Source organism: Carassius carassius, chromosome 7 (assembly GCF_963082965.1).
Source record: "Carassius carassius chromosome 7, fCarCar2.1, whole genome shotgun sequence".
NCBI lineage: Eukaryota > Metazoa > Chordata > Actinopteri > Cypriniformes > Cyprinidae > Carassius > Carassius carassius.
Genome location: NC_081761.1, coordinates 12,172,823 through 12,190,898, shown reverse-complemented (window position 1 = coordinate 12,190,898; position 18,076 = coordinate 12,172,823). Strand labels below are relative to the sequence as shown.

At 36.9% G+C, this 18,076-nt stretch overlaps 1 protein-coding gene across 3 annotated transcripts; it reads right to left on the bottom strand.

Moving 5' to 3' along the window:
- LOC132143537 (tyrosine-protein phosphatase non-receptor type 9-like) lies at positions 1 to 18,034 on the bottom strand. Of its 3 annotated transcripts, XM_059553853.1 has the most exons (14): positions 17,900 to 17,945; positions 15,659 to 15,753; positions 14,762 to 14,905; positions 14,589 to 14,678; positions 7,111 to 7,235; positions 6,917 to 7,022; positions 4,999 to 5,109; positions 4,018 to 4,871; positions 3,829 to 3,925; positions 2,231 to 2,300; positions 2,048 to 2,126; positions 1,128 to 1,278; positions 697 to 904; positions 1 to 612 (listed from the first exon to the last, which is right to left on the bottom strand). In XM_059553853.1, exons 3-14 carry the CDS (start codon positions 14,834 to 14,836, stop codon positions 389 to 391), a joined length of 2,190 nt encoding a protein of 729 aa, XP_059409836.1. In that variant the 5' UTR covers positions 14,837 to 14,905; positions 15,659 to 15,753; positions 17,900 to 17,945; the 3' UTR covers positions 1 to 388. The 3 variants fall into 3 exon arrangements, with proteins under 3 accessions (XP_059409836.1, XP_059409835.1, XP_059409837.1); XM_059553852.1 differs by lacking the exon at positions 15,659 to 15,753 and having other exon boundaries at positions 17,900 to 18,034; XM_059553854.1 differs by lacking the exons at positions 15,659 to 15,753; positions 17,900 to 17,945 and adding an exon at positions 17,816 to 17,833.
- Positions 18,035 to 18,076: the final 42 nt, after the last annotated feature.

Below are 18,076 nucleotides of genomic sequence, written 5' to 3'. Positions count from 1 at the left end.
TTTTGTGTTTTTACACTTTTGATAAAAAGTGTGAATTTAACCCTCAAGTTGAGCGATATTGAATTTCGACAACACTGAGCATAAAAAAAAAGAGCAGGTAATAGGATAAACTGGATTTTCAAGTTTGTCATTCCACATGTGCAAGTCAGTGTTTATAAAAAAGACAAAAGGAAAAAAAGAAAAATTGCTACAACTCGTACATCAAGCCACAATCTCTGATGTCGTCTGGATCCGAGTGAAAAGAAGGGCTTGAAAAGTGGCAGGACGAAAGCATCCTCCTCTCCTTCCTCGGAGGTGGAGTCTACCTGTGGCCAAGAGAGGGGAAAGATGGCTTCTTTTCCTTCTGTGCCTTTTGCGCCCCTCTCGTGCGAGTTCTGTTTTTCCTGCTTTACTCGCTGTCGGTCTCCAGCTCGTTGTCGGACCACTCCACGGGCTGCAGCAGGCTGCTCTGTTGGGCGTACTCGATCACTGCTTTATAGCAAAAGTAGTACTGGTCCCACGTTTGGATGCTGAAGGCACGCTGTGTCCGCATGCGACGCACCGTCTGCTTAATGTCCACTGTCCCGATGTCCTCCAGACGAGAGAGACAAATGTCCAAAGTACAAAAGGTGCCTGAGGGTGAAGAAAAGAAGGAAACGTGTAAGAATGCTGTAGTGCAGTTAAGAAATTAGATTAAAAATGAAGGCAGGTGGTCACCTGTTCGGCCGATGCCTGCGCTGCAGTGCACCACCACAGGGGGGCCTTCTGGGGGTCCCGTCCAATCAGGATACAGTGTTCGTAATGAGGACTCTTGTCTCTGTTTCACATGTGCCCGGAAATCCAACATGGCCGACGCTGACTTCGGAACACCAAAATCTGGCCAGCTCATGTAGAGATAATGAGACACTTCCCTACATTCCCCCGTCTGAAAGAGAAGCGTCATGATCACTGTGTGCCTTCGACTACACAATCAGTTTGTGATGCAACTGTGCTGTTCTTGGCTAAAATAAGCCAAAAAGTTTGACCAGACCTTATGTCGGTAGTCATAATAACTGGCTATGTGAGAAGAACTTCAACTGCTCACGGAAATGGAATCAAATAAAAATAAATGGTCAAGAATGGATAAAAACAGTGACTGAGATGCTGACCTGAGTGTTGAAGAGCTCCAGGTGTGACAGCTTAAAGTCCTGAAACATCTCAATATTGACATTTCTCACCAAAAAGTACCCATAATCCTCAGTGCGGCCAGCCTCTAATGGCCAGTACTGTCCGCATTTCACTCGGCCTCGCTCTACAACTCTGAGACAGAGATAGAAAGATGATCAAGAATCGATATTCTGGTCGTCTTCGCCAGATATTAATCTTTATTTTGAATATGATGATGAAAAATATCTTTAAATGCAATTAAATGATCCCTGAATAAAGGACAGACATTCTATTATCAAAATTAGTATGCATATGCATTAAATGAAAAGTGCAGGGCTGCAATAACAAACATTGAGTTACCACAATTGTAATTACATGTTCATTATGACGCAGTTTGTTATTGGACATTATATAATATAAAATGATATACCTTTAGATTTCTTTAAGCTCATTTATAATGCATTCAATTAAATAAAAAAATTAAGATATACATTCAAATATTTAAGGTCGGTAAGAAATACAGTAAACAGTAACATTGTTAAATATACTTTAAAATAATTTAAAGAAAATAAAAATACAAGATAAGAATTTATTCCTGTGAATTTCAACTAATACTCCAGTCTCTCAGATTGTCACACAATCCTTCACAAATCATCTCCATCGAGCTCCATTTTTGTGGAAACTGCATGGTTTTCATGAACTTAGAGAGAGAACTCCATTTAATGTTTAATGATATTAGAACACTTTTGTAAAAAAAATGAATAAATTTATTCATTTGTTTAAAAAACATCTTATTGACCCCATACTTAAGAATGGTGTTGTTAGTTGCAGCCCTGTATTATCCTGACCAACATTCTGTTAAAGCATCATTAAAACATTCCTTAAAGGAAAAGCAACTCAACCTTTACAGAGGGAAACTAACCTTGTAGTCATAACAATTATTAAAACCATTTGCTCCCACACCATTCGCCAAAAGTCTCCAAATGTTTTTGGCAAAGGCCCTGAAACAACCCAGACATTTACATTTACACACATACACTGACATCTGTGCCATGCATGCATGTGTACTCCACAACACAATGTTTAGCTCAAAAAAGAGTCTCACCCTGAGTGGCGACGTAAGCATTGCTCCTCTTGTAACCATCCATGAAACTTGCATTTATGTAGTCAGATGTCTGAAAGCAAACCATCAAATTGATGAAGAAAACGAATGAACCAGTGTTTAACCAAAACAATTGACAATTCCACCAACTAAGCTTATCTTCAACACAATGCATTACTGTTTGATATGATCCGAAAGTACACTTTTAACATCAACCAAGCAATTTTATGATAGAACTTGTGTAATTAAAACTAAACCATGGTAACCATGTACTAATGAAAACGTATGAATGCATATCTGTCGTTCAATTGTAAATGAGTAATAATTTTGTTGTCTGCATTCACTTGAACTGATTTGCTGAAATCAAAACATTGAACGTAACAGGTGAACATCAGCCAATGAGATTTGCGCATTAGTTTTGCCTACTACTGAAGAAAAGGGAAGCAGCTTCTGCTTGTTTCTTTAAAAATTGAATAATTCCACATCAACTCCACCATTTTAATTCTAAGTAAAATATAAAAAAATATATAATTTACATGTAACGCACAAATTCTATGTGGTAAGCCTGTCATGCTCTGCCACTTGCTTGTGTGGAAAAAACAAAGAGTACTCTCAGCTAAGTGATGGTGAGTTGGGCACCTCCTCACTAGAGTTTTTGATGTGATTTAAAGACAGAGAATGAAACTCAAGTGTTCAAAATGGGTGAAGGCAAGTGCAATGCCCGTGTTATAATTGTACTTATCCTTAAAGTCAAACATTGGTGAGTGAAATCAAACAATAATTCAATAGCTAATGGCTAACAATAGACATTGTTTGGTCACCTATAAGGGTGGGACGGTCAACTGAAAAAAATCTAACCGTTCGGTTCTCCACACACGGTTCGGCATGCGCTGGGACCGCGGTTCTGCTTAAATCTGACAAAGCAGCAGTAATATAGTTTGCTATAAATACTGCTCTTGATTGAACAACTTCTGTAACTTTAATTGAGAATAATCTTTACTTTATACAATCCAATATGCAATGCTGTTTCACATTTGATTACTTTATTAAATTTCTGTACCTAAAAACTAATGCTAGACCCACCTAAAAAAAAAATGAAAATTACTGTTTATTTTATTTGTATCTTTACACTATTGTATTTATTTATGATGTTGCTTGTAGTTAGATAGTATATTCTTAATAATATATGATAAAATATATATTTTTTGAAAGTATAGCTTTTCCATAAACATAGCACATATTGAACTGAACTGAAAATGTGACTCTAAAACCGTGAAACAAACCGAACCGTGACAAAGTTGAACCGTTCCACCCCTAGTCACCCAGCATGGAAATTTAATCGTATATATGAGCGATTTATATGTATTGTAGAGGGTTGCAAATTTAAAACTGAAATACAAATAAATGAAAGTTACATAGAAATATTAAAAGAAAACTAATAAAAATGACAAAAGCACATGAGAAAATGAAAGAAAATGAAAAACAAAAAAATAGCTAAAATAAACAATATGAATTACTATAATAGTAAAAAAAATAATAATTATAAAATAGCATAGCATTGAACAATGTAAATCATAAAGGAAAAAGCCCATTACTCTGACCTCGTCATCCTCATTGTTGAGCAGACAAAGTCGAACACGTGATTGGTCAAGGCAAAGGACATCACTGTAGCGATTCTTTATCTGGTTAGAGGCTTTCCTGCCAGAATAAGCATTATATTTACATAAGCAATTCTTTGTCTGTAAATGTATTATCTTTTCAGCCATTCCTTGAAAGCAAATGTCACTTACTTAGAGTAGTCAAAGGTTCCAGCAGGAGGTTCTTTGCGGATCTCCTCATACTCCTGATAAATGCCCTTTTTCTTTTTACGTTTCACATGCTGCACCAGATCGTGCACGCTCATTCCGCCTGGCTCAGCCACATGTACCGACAATTCAGCCGTTTCCGTTCCCGGTAACCAGCTCATATCTGGGGCAGAGCTGTGATGGAGAGGAGCTGGCCTTGATTTCAGTGGGAGGGGTGGAACACCATCTCCCCCGCCCACTTCCTCTTCCAGAAACTCAACATCCTGTCGGTAGTCCTCAGCACCATTGCCATCCTGCCTACTGTAGTCCAAACATGCACCTTCCACACCAACAGTCCCGTTATCTCCTGGTATTATGGCACCTGCTGTGTGTTTTTGATGCAGCGGTGTGTCTGGGGGAGTGTCTGACTGTGGTGGCGGCTGCCAGCCACGGCCATTGACGACATTGGCGTTGGACCCCAAGATTCCCCCAGAACCTGGCAGTACAGAACCGTTCCAATGTGCATGCCCCGCTGTCCTGTGGTTCTGCAGGTTGGCATTTCCGTCATCCAGTATGGGGCAGTTTGAGTTCAGTCCATCTCCCAGAAGAGTGGCCCCTGAAGTATTGGCAGTTAAGGGGTCTGCTGAAGTGTTCTGGCCATGCTCCATGGAGTAGGAGCGGAGCAGACTGCCCAAGCAGTCCGCAGTGACGTAGGGTGAGTTATTGGGGTGATTGGGGCTGGAGTTGACACAGGACTGGATCCAAGCAATGTGACTATACTGTGACGAGCCACCCAAATGTTCTGGAAGAGAGCTGACCGGTATGTGATTGACCAGTTCGTGGGCTTTTACAGTACACACCTGCAGAGGTATCACAGGAATACAAACATGAAATCATATTCAATGTATTGCACCTGTAAAAATGATAAATGTAACACCGTCCACTTGAAAAAGTTTAATGTTTGAATGTACAGAGCTCTAGACATACCCTCTCTCTCAGTTTCTCTCTCACAAACAGACGGAGTACCGCAAACGGTGCTCTGAACCACAGCGGAGACGACACAATAAAGACACATTTCAGACGAGCAGGGAAAGCCCCCTAAATCACAAAGAAGACAGTAAGCACAACATACAAAGGACTGTGCCAATCCCATCCACAGACCCACCCATTAAACAAACCCTCTGAAAAATCAAGAACAAGTTTGTGGTTGATACGTTTTTTTTTTTTACAGCAGTCCCTTACACTCATCTAGGTAAAATGTATTTCATCAAAATTCTGTCAAAAAAATAATACTGTGAAATATTATGATTTTCTTAGGGATGCATGATACTGCATTTCTGGCCATATTTTTCATCTCACTTTGGCCGATACCGATATATCTCTTTTTGTTTTTAAATAACACCAATTCTCTCCTGTGCAGAAATTTTAAGCAAAATATTTTTCCTTTTGGTTAGTTTTTAACAAGAAATATACATCAACCAAATTTTTTCCCCAGAAAGATGCAAGGTTAACCCTAACATTTTATTTTAAGATTTACATTTTTTAGATGGTCTTATGTAAAAGAGTTGCAAAAAAGATTATTTGTGAGATTAGAGATTATTGATTTGTTAAAAAAAAAAAAAACATAGTTGTGATGTAGAAATTTCTATTCTCAAAGATTTAGAATGATTATTAAATCATTACATTTATCATTATAGTTATTGTCCTCAGTGTCAACGGGTCTATATTTGTGGAGTAGAAAGTTCAGCTACAGCATTTATTTAAAATTGATGTAAAAATATATTTGTAACCATGTAGAAGTCTTTACTGTCACTACTGACAGTCACTATCAGGACAGGACACAATTTAATGTGTCCTTGCTAGTGAAGTGTATCTGTAAATACACTATGCATAAAAGTGTGTGGACGGCCAAGCACTGTACTCATATACAGTATGTTTGCAGAATGTTATATTTCAGAAACGTGCATTAATAGCAGGTTCATCCTCCTTTTGCTGCTTTTAAAACTTCCACTGTTCTAAAAAGACACTAGATGCTGGGGATTTGCTCACATTCAGACCCGACAGCATCTGTGAGGTCAGGCAGTGAAGATGAGTGATGGGTCCTGGCTCACAGTCTGCTGTACAATTCATCCCAAAGGTGTTCAATGGGGTTCAGGTCTGGGATTTGTGCAGTTCTTTCACACGAAACTCAGTAAATAATCTCTCTGGATCTAGCTTTGTGCACAGGGGCACTGTAATGCTGGAACAAAAAGAGTGTCTCTTTTTACTAAAAATATTTGCCTAAGGAGGATTGTGGATATGTACTTGATTTATGCACCTGTATTTTAATTAAATATGTTAATTAAAAGGGTATGTCTGCATACTTTTCATAAAGTCTGGACAAAACAAAGAAACTTGATGTCATGCACTTTTATAATTCTCCTTTCAATTGTCTCCCTAAGATAGCAGGAGTTATCGACTTAACATATTTCAAGAACTAGTCATTATTTCCTTTTCAACTTAAAGACACTATTAAAAACAACGTAACACTTTCGACAGCTGCAAAACAAGCAAGGATTGTGAAATTAATCTAAGGACAAAATCTTTGAGAAATATATATTTTAAACAAATAAATATGAATAAATAAAGATCATAGCGATGTGTAAAATTCTGGCATAATATGTAAACAAATTATCCTAAATACATATTGTGAATATTGAATATATAAGCAAACCCTACTTGTATGTGACTGAATATTAATAAACATCCATTTAATCACATATTACAGGGATAACAGCAAATACAGATGACAGCCGAAAAGCTTTCTATATATCAAGAGTAAATCCAAGCTCCACTGAGTTCTGTTATTGCCATATGGATGCACTGTGAAACAGACAGATGGTTCTGACAGCATAAAAACACTTACTTTAAGCAGATTCAAAATCTTGACGCAAAGCTCATAGTCAAAATTGGCGTATGTGGAGTTAGTCATATCATAGATGAAAATGAGCCCATCTCTCTGTGTCTGAACGCTGGGGGAGACAAAGATGATTTAGATGAAAATGCAGAGCTGTTAACCATATTAAATTTGATGAGATTTATGAATGTGGTCTATTTTACCTCTCAATGGCCTTGTCCAGCTGATATATAATGGCCTGAAGAACAGCCTTATGGGTAGTGAGGTCTGGCCGATGGAGACGTGCTGTAAAAAGTGCCAAAGCCGCACCTTTCGCGTCCCGACCAGGCTATACACACAGAAGCCAAATTAATGCATACACAACTTGTAAAAACATGCACAGCGTGACCAGATCAATTCGGGGAATTGTGATATATGCACAATATGATACATTTTATTTCATGATATCTAAATTACATACATGTATAAATTAGGGCTGTCAATGTAAACACGTTAATGCATGCAATTCATTTTACAATCCTTAACCTGTTAAATTAATTTAATGCAATTAACGCAAAATTACTGAAGCACAATTTCTATTCTAACCCTTTAACCCAATTTTGCTTCTCTGCTTTTGATCAGATCATTTTAAGCTGCTGAACTCCGGGAAAAGTTGAATGATCCAGTAAGCGAATGCAAGAATGTAATAGAAAAGTTGCATTAATCTTTATTTCATTTGAAGAATTCTCTCACATGATTAGTGCTCTGAAAACCAAGATGTGATGAGTACATCAGAACTGCTTACACAAACACTTGAGCAAACTCTGTATACAGCATGGCCCTGAATGAAAAATGGCTGAAACAAACAGTAAAGCCCAGACTAAACAAAGATCATGGAACTGCTCTGCGTGTAATGGTGTGAGATCAGAGATTAAATTTCCTTAGCTGTCTCTAGCCATGATGTTGGCCTTTATTTACGGCTTTATTTACTGGAACTGTAAATATGAATGATTTCGCTGACGCACTGTTTTTGGACAGCATAATATTAAAGTGAATAAAAATTCTTGTAGCTGAGGTTTATTTATACATTATAGTTCAACCGTTTGGGCTTGGTAAGATTTTATAGTGTTCTTAAAAGTAGTCTCTCATGGTTACCAAGGCTACAACATCATATATCAAAACAATACAGTAAAAACTGTAAAATTATGAAACTATTTAAAATAGGTATTTTTCTATTTGAACATATTACAAAATGTAATTTAATCTTCAATGTCATGATCCCCCAGAAATTCTCACGATAATTTTTTTCCTATCAGTCGATATCGATAATTATGATAAATGTCAAATTTTTTTTCTTCTTCATAGTTTAAAGTTTAAAGCCAGATTTTTGCTCCAAAGTGAAAGTTGTAGAAACCAGAAGATTAATTTTCCTTAAAATAAATATCTAAATATTTCTTAGTTTCTGCATGTTCTAATGCACTGGTGTTCACAATTTTTTTCATGGGAGCCGCAATTATTATAGGGCAAAGTCAATCGGAGAGCCATTTTTACCACGAAGTATCAAAAGTTACATCCAGTCATAAATAGCATGTCTTTTCATCAATCTATCATCCCTGCTATGCAATGCAATACAATAGGGGCTATCACTTTTTATTATTTACCAGTCAAATTTGTAACTGAGACAAGATGATTTAAGTTTTTTTTTTTTTTTTATATTAGCCCAACATTTAGACTATCTAAACATACAAGTGCACATTCGACGTTAAGAGCTATTAAAATTAAGACTGGCAACTCCGCAGTGAGTCAGTGTCATGAACGTTCATGAACGTTTAGGACAGAGCAAGTGTAAATATCTTTTCTGGTCTATATTTCATCACTAGGTTCTATTTTCTTTTGTCGGATCAGGACACTTACGTCCATTGTAATTAGGGGTGCTCCGATCAAGATCGGCGATCGTTAATGCGCATCTCGTCAGTAAAGCCGGTTCTCTAATCAGCAGTAAATTCGATCAGGTGTGTGATTTCACATAGAGGAGCTGTTACTACACAGAGCCGTTGTTAACTGAGAAGCTGCGCAAATCCACGTTCATCATCAGCAATTATTTGCGCAACTAGTCAGTTAACAACGGCTCTGTGTAGTAACAGCTGCTCTGTGTGAAATCACGCACCTGAGGGAATTTACCGCTGATTAGAGAACCGGCTTTACTGACAAGATGCGCATTAACGATCAGCCAATCTCGATCAGTGCACCCCTAATTGTAATTAGCCGCACAATGAGTAACACTGTTCTAATGAGTGCTACTTTTTCAAATCGAGAAACAGGTTTGGGTTGCCTGATATTATTATTAATAATATAACTTTTTGTCTCTTAGAAATGCACATTTGATAGTAGCTTGAGTTAGGATGCAGAGGTTCATTTTTGTTCATTATCAAAATCAGTAACATCTGTGAAAAATTGTAGCAACCTCAGTTTTATATGGTTAATTTTACACTGACCAAGTTTGTATTTGTTTATTTATTTTTTAAATTAAGCATTGGTCTCCAATAGTAGCATACATTTAAAGCATGATAAACATAATTAAAACCATACATATAGATAGCATCTCAATACCATGGTAAAAATATAACTATATGGTTTTTAGGTAGTCTATTTGTATGAAACACATTCAGTATAAATGCACACAAGCTATAGCTTAATCACAAATACATACTACTATTAGATACCATTATTCTTTTAGTAAAGTTAAGTTTGAATATCCCAAATTTCTGCCCCAATAACATGGTGCAGTGAGTGTTACTACAATAAATCCATGGTAAATTATGGCGATTTTTAGATTGAAAAGCCTTCTGACACCTGTTTCACACATATTTCGTCTGCAGTGCGTATGCAGTCTGTTTGCATTACGTATGCAGTGCAGAAGCAACATGGACTCATTGTGCTTTCACACAGGACGCTTTTGCAGTCTGATACTGATCCGAGGCTGCTTACCACAAACACATTTATCCATTATTCTGATTTCAAAAGTTGTTACTGAAAATGTTTTTTTCAGCATTGTGATTCTCTTATCACAGTACAGTAACAATCTTTCATAGACATTAGTTTAAACCTGTTTTTATACTACATGGTTTAAACTCAAATAGCTATAAAAACCATTATTCATGCATTTGACTTCTAGGTTTGTATTTTAAGTTGCTTAAGCAAGTGGCAACACATTTAAACAGCATTTAAAACTAAAACTCACCACTGACAGAAACAGTCTACTCTTGTGCCTTTTGCATTTAAATCTTTATTACAAGCAATATCGCGGATCTTAACCCTCTACTGCACGGTGTTGCCATATGGCAACATACCCTTTTTTTGGACATTTCTTGAAATTTGAAAATAAACATGAGCTCTGATTGGTCTTAAATTCATGGTAGAACCTGGTGGTAACCAATGATATGCTTTGATGACCTCACATGACACTACACACCCTTGCACTGTCATTCTTTTCACACACTTTTGATGACTCCAGTTGCTGAAAAAGTGCTCGTGAATATGTGAAGATTTTCCTCAATTTGTCATACTTCTTCAGAATTTAAAAATTACATCAAGCATCTGGGGTAAGTTCTAATCTTTTTTCAATCATTGTCACATTGTTTTGATACTACTATTACCTTTTTATTCAATAAAATAGGTATGTTGCCATATGGCAACATTGTGCGGTAATGGAACAATATTTTGCCCATGCTAATGCAGAGTAGCTTTGTATGAATGACAATGTATGGATGCACTGATATAGTTGGATGGTTGTATTCTACTCATATATTTATATATATTTGTATATATTTATAAAAGTAAAAGTAAAGTATAAGTATAATATGTAAATGCTTATTTTGTTCAGAAAATGAAGCCGTCAGTGTTCTATGGCAAGGCTGAGAGGAGGGCTGAAATGTACAGGGTACAAGTGGTTATACCATCACATGAAAGTGAGGATGAGCTAGGGATCAGTGACGAGGAGTATGAGAGGCAGGCAGAATTAGGCATAGTAGACTTAGAGGACGAAGAGACAGGTATGTATCTATTCCGGTATGTTCAGCATTCAGGTTACACGTCTTCCTTTGCACTGTTGAGCTGATGTTGGGAAAGGTGTAAAGTAGATCAAGAATTCGAGGTTTTTGGAATTCCAAAATCTGTATGGTGAACAAAAAAATAACCATATACACAAGTCGCTGTGCAGTCCCCATGCACATTTGCACACACACACACACACACACACACACACACACACCCACACACCCACACACACACACACGCGCGCACACACATTGTCACCGTGTACAACAAGTGCATGGGTGGTGTTGACCTATTGGATTCCCTCATTGCCCTGTACCGTACTAAGATCAGATCCAAGAAGTGGTACCACCGCATTGTGTTTCACTTCTTTGATCTTACAGTGGTGCAGGCATGGTTGCTTTACCGCAGGGACTCTGATGCCATGGGAATTTCACAGAAGACACAATTGAGCTTACTGGACTTCAAGGTCAATGTGGCACTCTGCCTTACAAAGGTCAACAAGGGCACCACCAAACGAAAAGGTAGACCCTCACAGAGTTTGGAGGTCCGTATAGAAGAGAAGCGGCACAAAGGACCCACTGCCCCCCTTCCACCAAGCAGCATCCGTCTTGACCGCTTTGATCACTGGCCAGAGATGGGTGCACCAAAAGGAAGGTGCAAGAGTCCTGGCTGCAAGGGAATCGTCAGAGTGGTTTGCTCTAAGTGCAAGGTGCACCTCTGCCTTAACGGAGAGAACAACTGCTTTAAGGTGTTTCACATAGAGTAGTTTCACTTGAACAGTTCTTATGAGTTTGGGTCAGATGTTTTGTAAATATTGTTGAAATAATCGTTTCACATTGAGTAGTTTCACTTGAACAGTTCTTATGAGTTTGCGTCAGATGTTTTGTAAATATTGTTGAAATAATCGTTTCACATTGAGTGGTTTCACTTGAACAGTTCTTATGAGTTTGCGTCAGATGTTTTGTAAATATTGTTGAAATAATCATTTCACATTGAGTAGTTTCACTTGAACAGTTCTTATGAGTTTGCATCAGATGTTTTGTAAATATTGTTGAAATAATCGTTTCACATTGAGTGGTTTCACTTGAACAGTTCTTATGAGTTTGCGTCAGATGTTTTGTAAATGTTGTTGAAATAATACTTTGAAAATGAGTTTCATATTTTGTACACAAAGTTCTTGAAAAGTTCTTTTAAATAATAAAAACTATTTCATTTCTAAAAGACAGGTCTGTAATCATCTATGAATTTCATGTAATTTCGGGAGAAAACACATCAGGCTGTTCCATTGTCGCACAATGTTGCCATATGGCAACGCACCCAAAAGTACCCCACGAAAAAAATAAAAAAATAAAAAATATATAAATATGTTAATTTGAGTCTATTTTATATATAAAAAAACACTGTAACATTTTTTTCCATGATTGCATAATAATGCGTGCAGTAGAGGGTTAAAGAACTTTGTTTTTCTGCCTCCACAAGTGCATCTATTATGTTAATTGAACTTTGATCTGAGTGGATAAACAGTCTGTGTTGTATGATTTAAATGAGTCGTGGTGGTTCGTTCCTCATACTCTTCATATCGTTTTATCAAGGAAAATGATATTGCGATAAGTATCGTTATCGAATTATCGCCCATCTCTGAAACATGCTGATAAACATGATATGATTTCAGTTCTGTAGCTTTTATATGAAAATAAATATGATGAACAAGACACCCAAAGTGCTTGCTTTTTAATTCCATATGAAAGGTGTATTTATCATCCATTTGTACTTTTATACAAACATTTATTTTAGATCTTTATAGAAATATGACAACAATCATATCTCACACAGAGATTGCACTGTCATAGTGTTTTGGAATATTCACGCATAATTTAAATACATAATCATATATAATCAGATGTAAAAAAAAAAAAAAAACATTTTGGAAGAGAACTCAACATCATGGTTGTCTGAACCAACGAAAATTAAGCTGTATTGTCAAGCCAGTAGTTTCCCATCATGCTTTTGATCAGCACAGTCGATGGAGAGCAACTGCACTTGACTGGGCAATCAAAAAAGTTTTTTGGCACACGTCAGCATGACATCAGAGCAAGTCGGACGCAACTCTGCCACGTTTCTAACTGGCATGCATCTCGCGTTGATCGGTTCTACACAGATTTTACTCATCTCAAACATACCTTGTGACAACACCACCAACTTATACACCTTATTTTTCAGTGCAGAAGTAAGCTTTTTTTCTGTGAATGCGTGAGACTTCCACTTCATTAAGCACAATAAAAATAATAATAGTCCAAAAAAAGTACAATTGTTTGTGCCATCCACCCTGTGTGTTTATAATTAAGACAATACATTAGAATAACTAAATGTACAACTAAAAATTGCTGGAAGCAGATGAGACTGGAAGCCAGACCCATTAAATTTAGGGGGCCCTTTTAGACGGTCTTTAACCATTAAGCCACATTAAGTTTTTTTATAATGGTTTTGTATTAGAGTAAAACACTTTACATGCATGCACTTTGTGTTCATACCCTGGGCTGCTTGCCTGCATATAGTTTGCATCATCAGTATACTGAGCAGGCCTTTTATTATTACTTTATTAATGCAGTAAAACACGTTAAGTTTTTTTGTTCTTTATAACTCTTCTATGGGAGGAAAATGCTTAACATGAAACTTTGCATTGCTTTTAAATTCTTCACTCCTCTGCTAGCAAACTCCTTTCAGAAAGGCAAAGAATATCCACATAGCTTTATGGTGAATGTAATATTTTAGTCATATCAACATTAGTTATTGTTCATTTTCTAAGTGTTAATTTTCTTTGCTGTTTACCTCATGTTATGCTATGGAGGCTCTCATTTATTTATTTTTTAATTTGATTCCTCAGTATTTGCTAAACTTCCTCTAATTAATTAGTCAGTATATAATACAGCATGTGGTGTATGACATGCCTCATCTTATTCATTTTTGTTAATAAACGTTTTGTAAGCTTGTTTATCATTGATTCTTACAGTTAAGATTCTTACAGTCTTACAGTTTAGTCTTAAAAAGTGAAAGTTATAGATGTAAGCAAAACAGACAATTATCTTTTCTTGTAAAACGTGACGCCAAGATCCCAAATTCAAAAGCGAAAGCACCCAAAGCCCGCAGCTTATAACGAAAGAGGAACTCCCGTTCACTAAATTCTAATCACAAATAATGCTACTAATGAAAAAGAACAGGTTGAATGTTAACCTCTTTTTTTTCTCGATATAACTATAAACTATGATAAAATTTCAACAGCATCAACAATCCCATGTTGTAGCAAAAAAAACAATTGCAACCAAATCATGTGCTCAAGCGACCAACTGAGAAAGTTAGTCACAAAAGAGTGACCAGTGGGAATGAGTCTAGAGCCCTGAGTACAAGTATTCATTTCTTTAAACAAATTCCCAAAATGACCCCAATTGTTTAAACAGAAGTGTTAATTGATCAAATTCAAATGGTTTTTAATATCTGACTGAGAAAGCCAGTCTGACCACTCAAACAGTCTGCAAAAACATGCCATCTCCAATCTGTGCAACTAAATTGTTCCTGCAGCATCCAAAAAACTGACCTGGAAATCAGTAATATTCACGAACACATTATGCTCATCTGAAACTATACTCACCAGAACTGTGAATTTCCCACTGAGTAACTCGCTTCTTAAAGGCTCCTCATTTGGGTTAATATTGTAGATGCCTTCCTTTATTCTGGTGTTCTGCAGACACACAAGGATCAAAATGTACACAGACTCTCTCATACAGTTAATTTTTTTCATCTGAGCTGTACTGTATACTGTACCTTGTAAGCCTGAAAGAGGTCTATGGCTCTGGAGACGTCAAACTTTCTTGCCATGAGGAACTTAACTGCTGTCATCTGACTGACAAGATCTGCATTCTGAGACTGTTCCCGGCACCTCAGCTCAGCCAGGAACTCCTCCACCGCCTGGCGCACACACAAACATTCATTTCATCAGGAGGTTTACACTATCCAATACTGAAAAAGCATGATTAATGTCAGCCAAACATCACACTCTCAGCATCTATTTTTTATTTTTGTATATTTATTGTAATGCATGTTGTACTTTATAATGTTGATTGGCTCTGGCTGCCGTCACTAGTGATAAACCAATGTATCAACCTCACAGATAAATCAGCTGATATTTGGCATTTTGAGATCATCAGCATTGCCAATAAACATGCTGGCTTGACCAAAGTATGGCTGATTAGCATGACACCATCTGGCTGCAAATAACATCCTTTTCTATTGACAGACATTCAAAAATAAATGTTTATTCTGGAAACTCAAATGGAGATGAATGGGTATGTAGAACGGATGGCTTTCTTCAGGTATTAACTATAATAGATCTCCCTTGTGTAAAACCCTAAATGTATCAATGACTTTGTCAATAAATCTGTTTTTTTATAGTTTTAGTAAATTTTGAATGGTTTATGTAGGGCTGCATGTTAATGGTTAATCACATTGTTTTGATAAAAAAAAAAAATAAACAAAAAAAAAAACACAATTCCTGTTATTAAAAAAATACATTATCATAATTCTCACCTAGGTACAAATCAGGAGAATGTGCTCGCAGATTTATTTGCTGCAAACAATACAAACGATTTTGCGAAAGGAAACCAACTGTCTTTATTACACTTTTATGTAAGCAGAATATCTCAAGAGATTGCTCCAACTTACATGTTTGCCAATGTTTTCGGCTCATCTGTGCTTTTTCTGTATTGCAGAGAAAGCATGTTCGCATGGTTGCCTGGTTGGGTAGATTAAGTAAACCACTAAGCAGAAAATGTATCAATTTAAGAGAAAGGCTTGTTTCAGTATAAATAACGAATAGGAAAACAGCACAGGGGATTACGCTTAACAAAAAGAGCAAAGCAAAAATCATGATCATGATTAAAAAATTAATTCAGTGTACACTATTGATTAAAAATTTGGCGTCAGTATGATTTTTTTCAAAGAAATTAACACTTTTATTCAACATGGACACAACAAATTGATCAACAGCTAAAACATTAAAGGGTTACTCCACCCCAAAATTAAAACCGTTTCATTAATCACTTACCCACATGTCGTTCCAAACCCATGAAAGCTTTGTTCATCTTCGTAACACAATTTAATATATTTTGGATGAAAACCGAGAGGCTTGTGACTGTCCCATTGACTGCCAAGTAAATAACAGTGTAAAGGTTGAGAAAAGTATTAAAGACGTCATCAGAATAGTCCATCTGCCATCAGTGGTTCAACTGGAACGTTATGAAGCGACGAGAATACGTTTTGTATGCAAATAAAACAAAAATAACGACTTTATTCAACAATTTGTCTCCTCTGTGTCCCTTCACATTAGCGTAGCGCCATTTTGGAGACAAATTGTTGAATTAAGTCGTTATATTTGTTTTATTCCCATACAAAAAGTATTCAACATTACGGTTGAACCACTGATGGAAGATGGACTATTCTGAAGATGTCTTTCATACTTTTCTGGACCTTTACACTGTTATTTACTTGACAGTCAATGGGACGGTCACGAGCCTCCCGGTTTTCATCCAAAATATATTAAAAAGTGTTTTCTGAAGACAACCAAAGCTTTTACGGGTTTGGAACGACATGGGGGTAAGAGATTAATGAAACAATTTTAATTTTGGGGTGGAGTATCCCTTTAAAGACATTTATGTTATGAAATACTTTTATTTCGAATAAATAATGTTCTTTTGAACTTTTTATTCTTCAAAGAATCCTGAACAAATGCAATCACAGCCTCCACAAAAATCAGCAAAAACGTTTCCAACATTGATGATAATTTTCTTGCGAAGCAAATCAGTATATTCGAATGATTTCTAAAGGGTCATGTGACAGTGAAGACTGGTGTATTGACTTGAAAATTCAGCTTTGCCATCACAACAACAAATTACATTTTGAAAAGTATTTAACAGAAAACGTTAATTTTCAATAACAATATTTTACATTGCTTTTTTACTGCATTTGTCATCAAATATGCATTGGTCAGCATAAAAGACCCTAAAAAAAAACGATAATGCATAGATTTACATCTAATGCACTAATAATGTTGCAGTCGATCTAATGCAGGTTGTTCTGAAACACCGGATTTTCCAAAGGGTGTCCAAAAGCAAAACTGCACGACTTCTGCAGTAAGTTACCTTAAGATGACACCACTAAATCAAATGCAGGATGATCTGACAGCTGTAAAGAGAGACGCTCGTGCTGACAGACGTTATGCTACACTCATATTACACCGTTTCCTCAACGAGTCAGAACAAATGGCTCCTCCAGAACTAGATCTGAGTGTTCTCACGGTAAGACAGACAGAACTAGGAGCTGTCTCACACTTTCCAACACAGGAGCACATTAGACACCCGGCTCGCCGTGTTAACAACAGCGACATGGAGATTCACAAGTCCCTGCGCTTGACAGACCAGCGACGCAGATCTGTTATAATAGCTTTTCTAATGGAGTCAAGCTGTAATAATATTAATGTGAACAGAATAGATAGACCGCGAACCACATTCACGTTTTTATGTCAACCCAATGTTACTTTACGTTACTGCTAGACAGCTTGTGTTAAATCAAACACACGTAACTGTTAAGTCATTTTACAATGTTATACACCAGTTTCCTAAAATTCTACAATAATACCGGCCAATAAATATTTATTAACCCGGTATGACCATGTTACTGTCCTGTCGAGCGTCGCTAGTTCGCTAACAGTGCTAGCGTTTACCTAAACGTTACCTAAAAAACAGCCACTGGGCCGCGATTCTCATTAACATCTCTGTTAATAATACAAAAATAACTGTATTATATGGCATGCCATCTTAATACTTGCTACAGGGGAGCTGGTGGTGGCTCAGCGTGGAACGCCAAGGAATTTATGAAAGGCTTGGTGGAAATATTTAGGTATCTTACCACCTCCTCTTGAGTTGTCAGGGCTTCCGCCATCTTGAAGCCTGAGCAGCAACGTCTACTGTCGGGAACGCGCGGCTGATGCCTGTCAAGCGACGCGCGCGTCAGGATGGCTCGCATGCGCAGTGACGTGGCAAAACCCATGCTTGGAAGTTGGAAGCTAGCACATAAAAATATGTA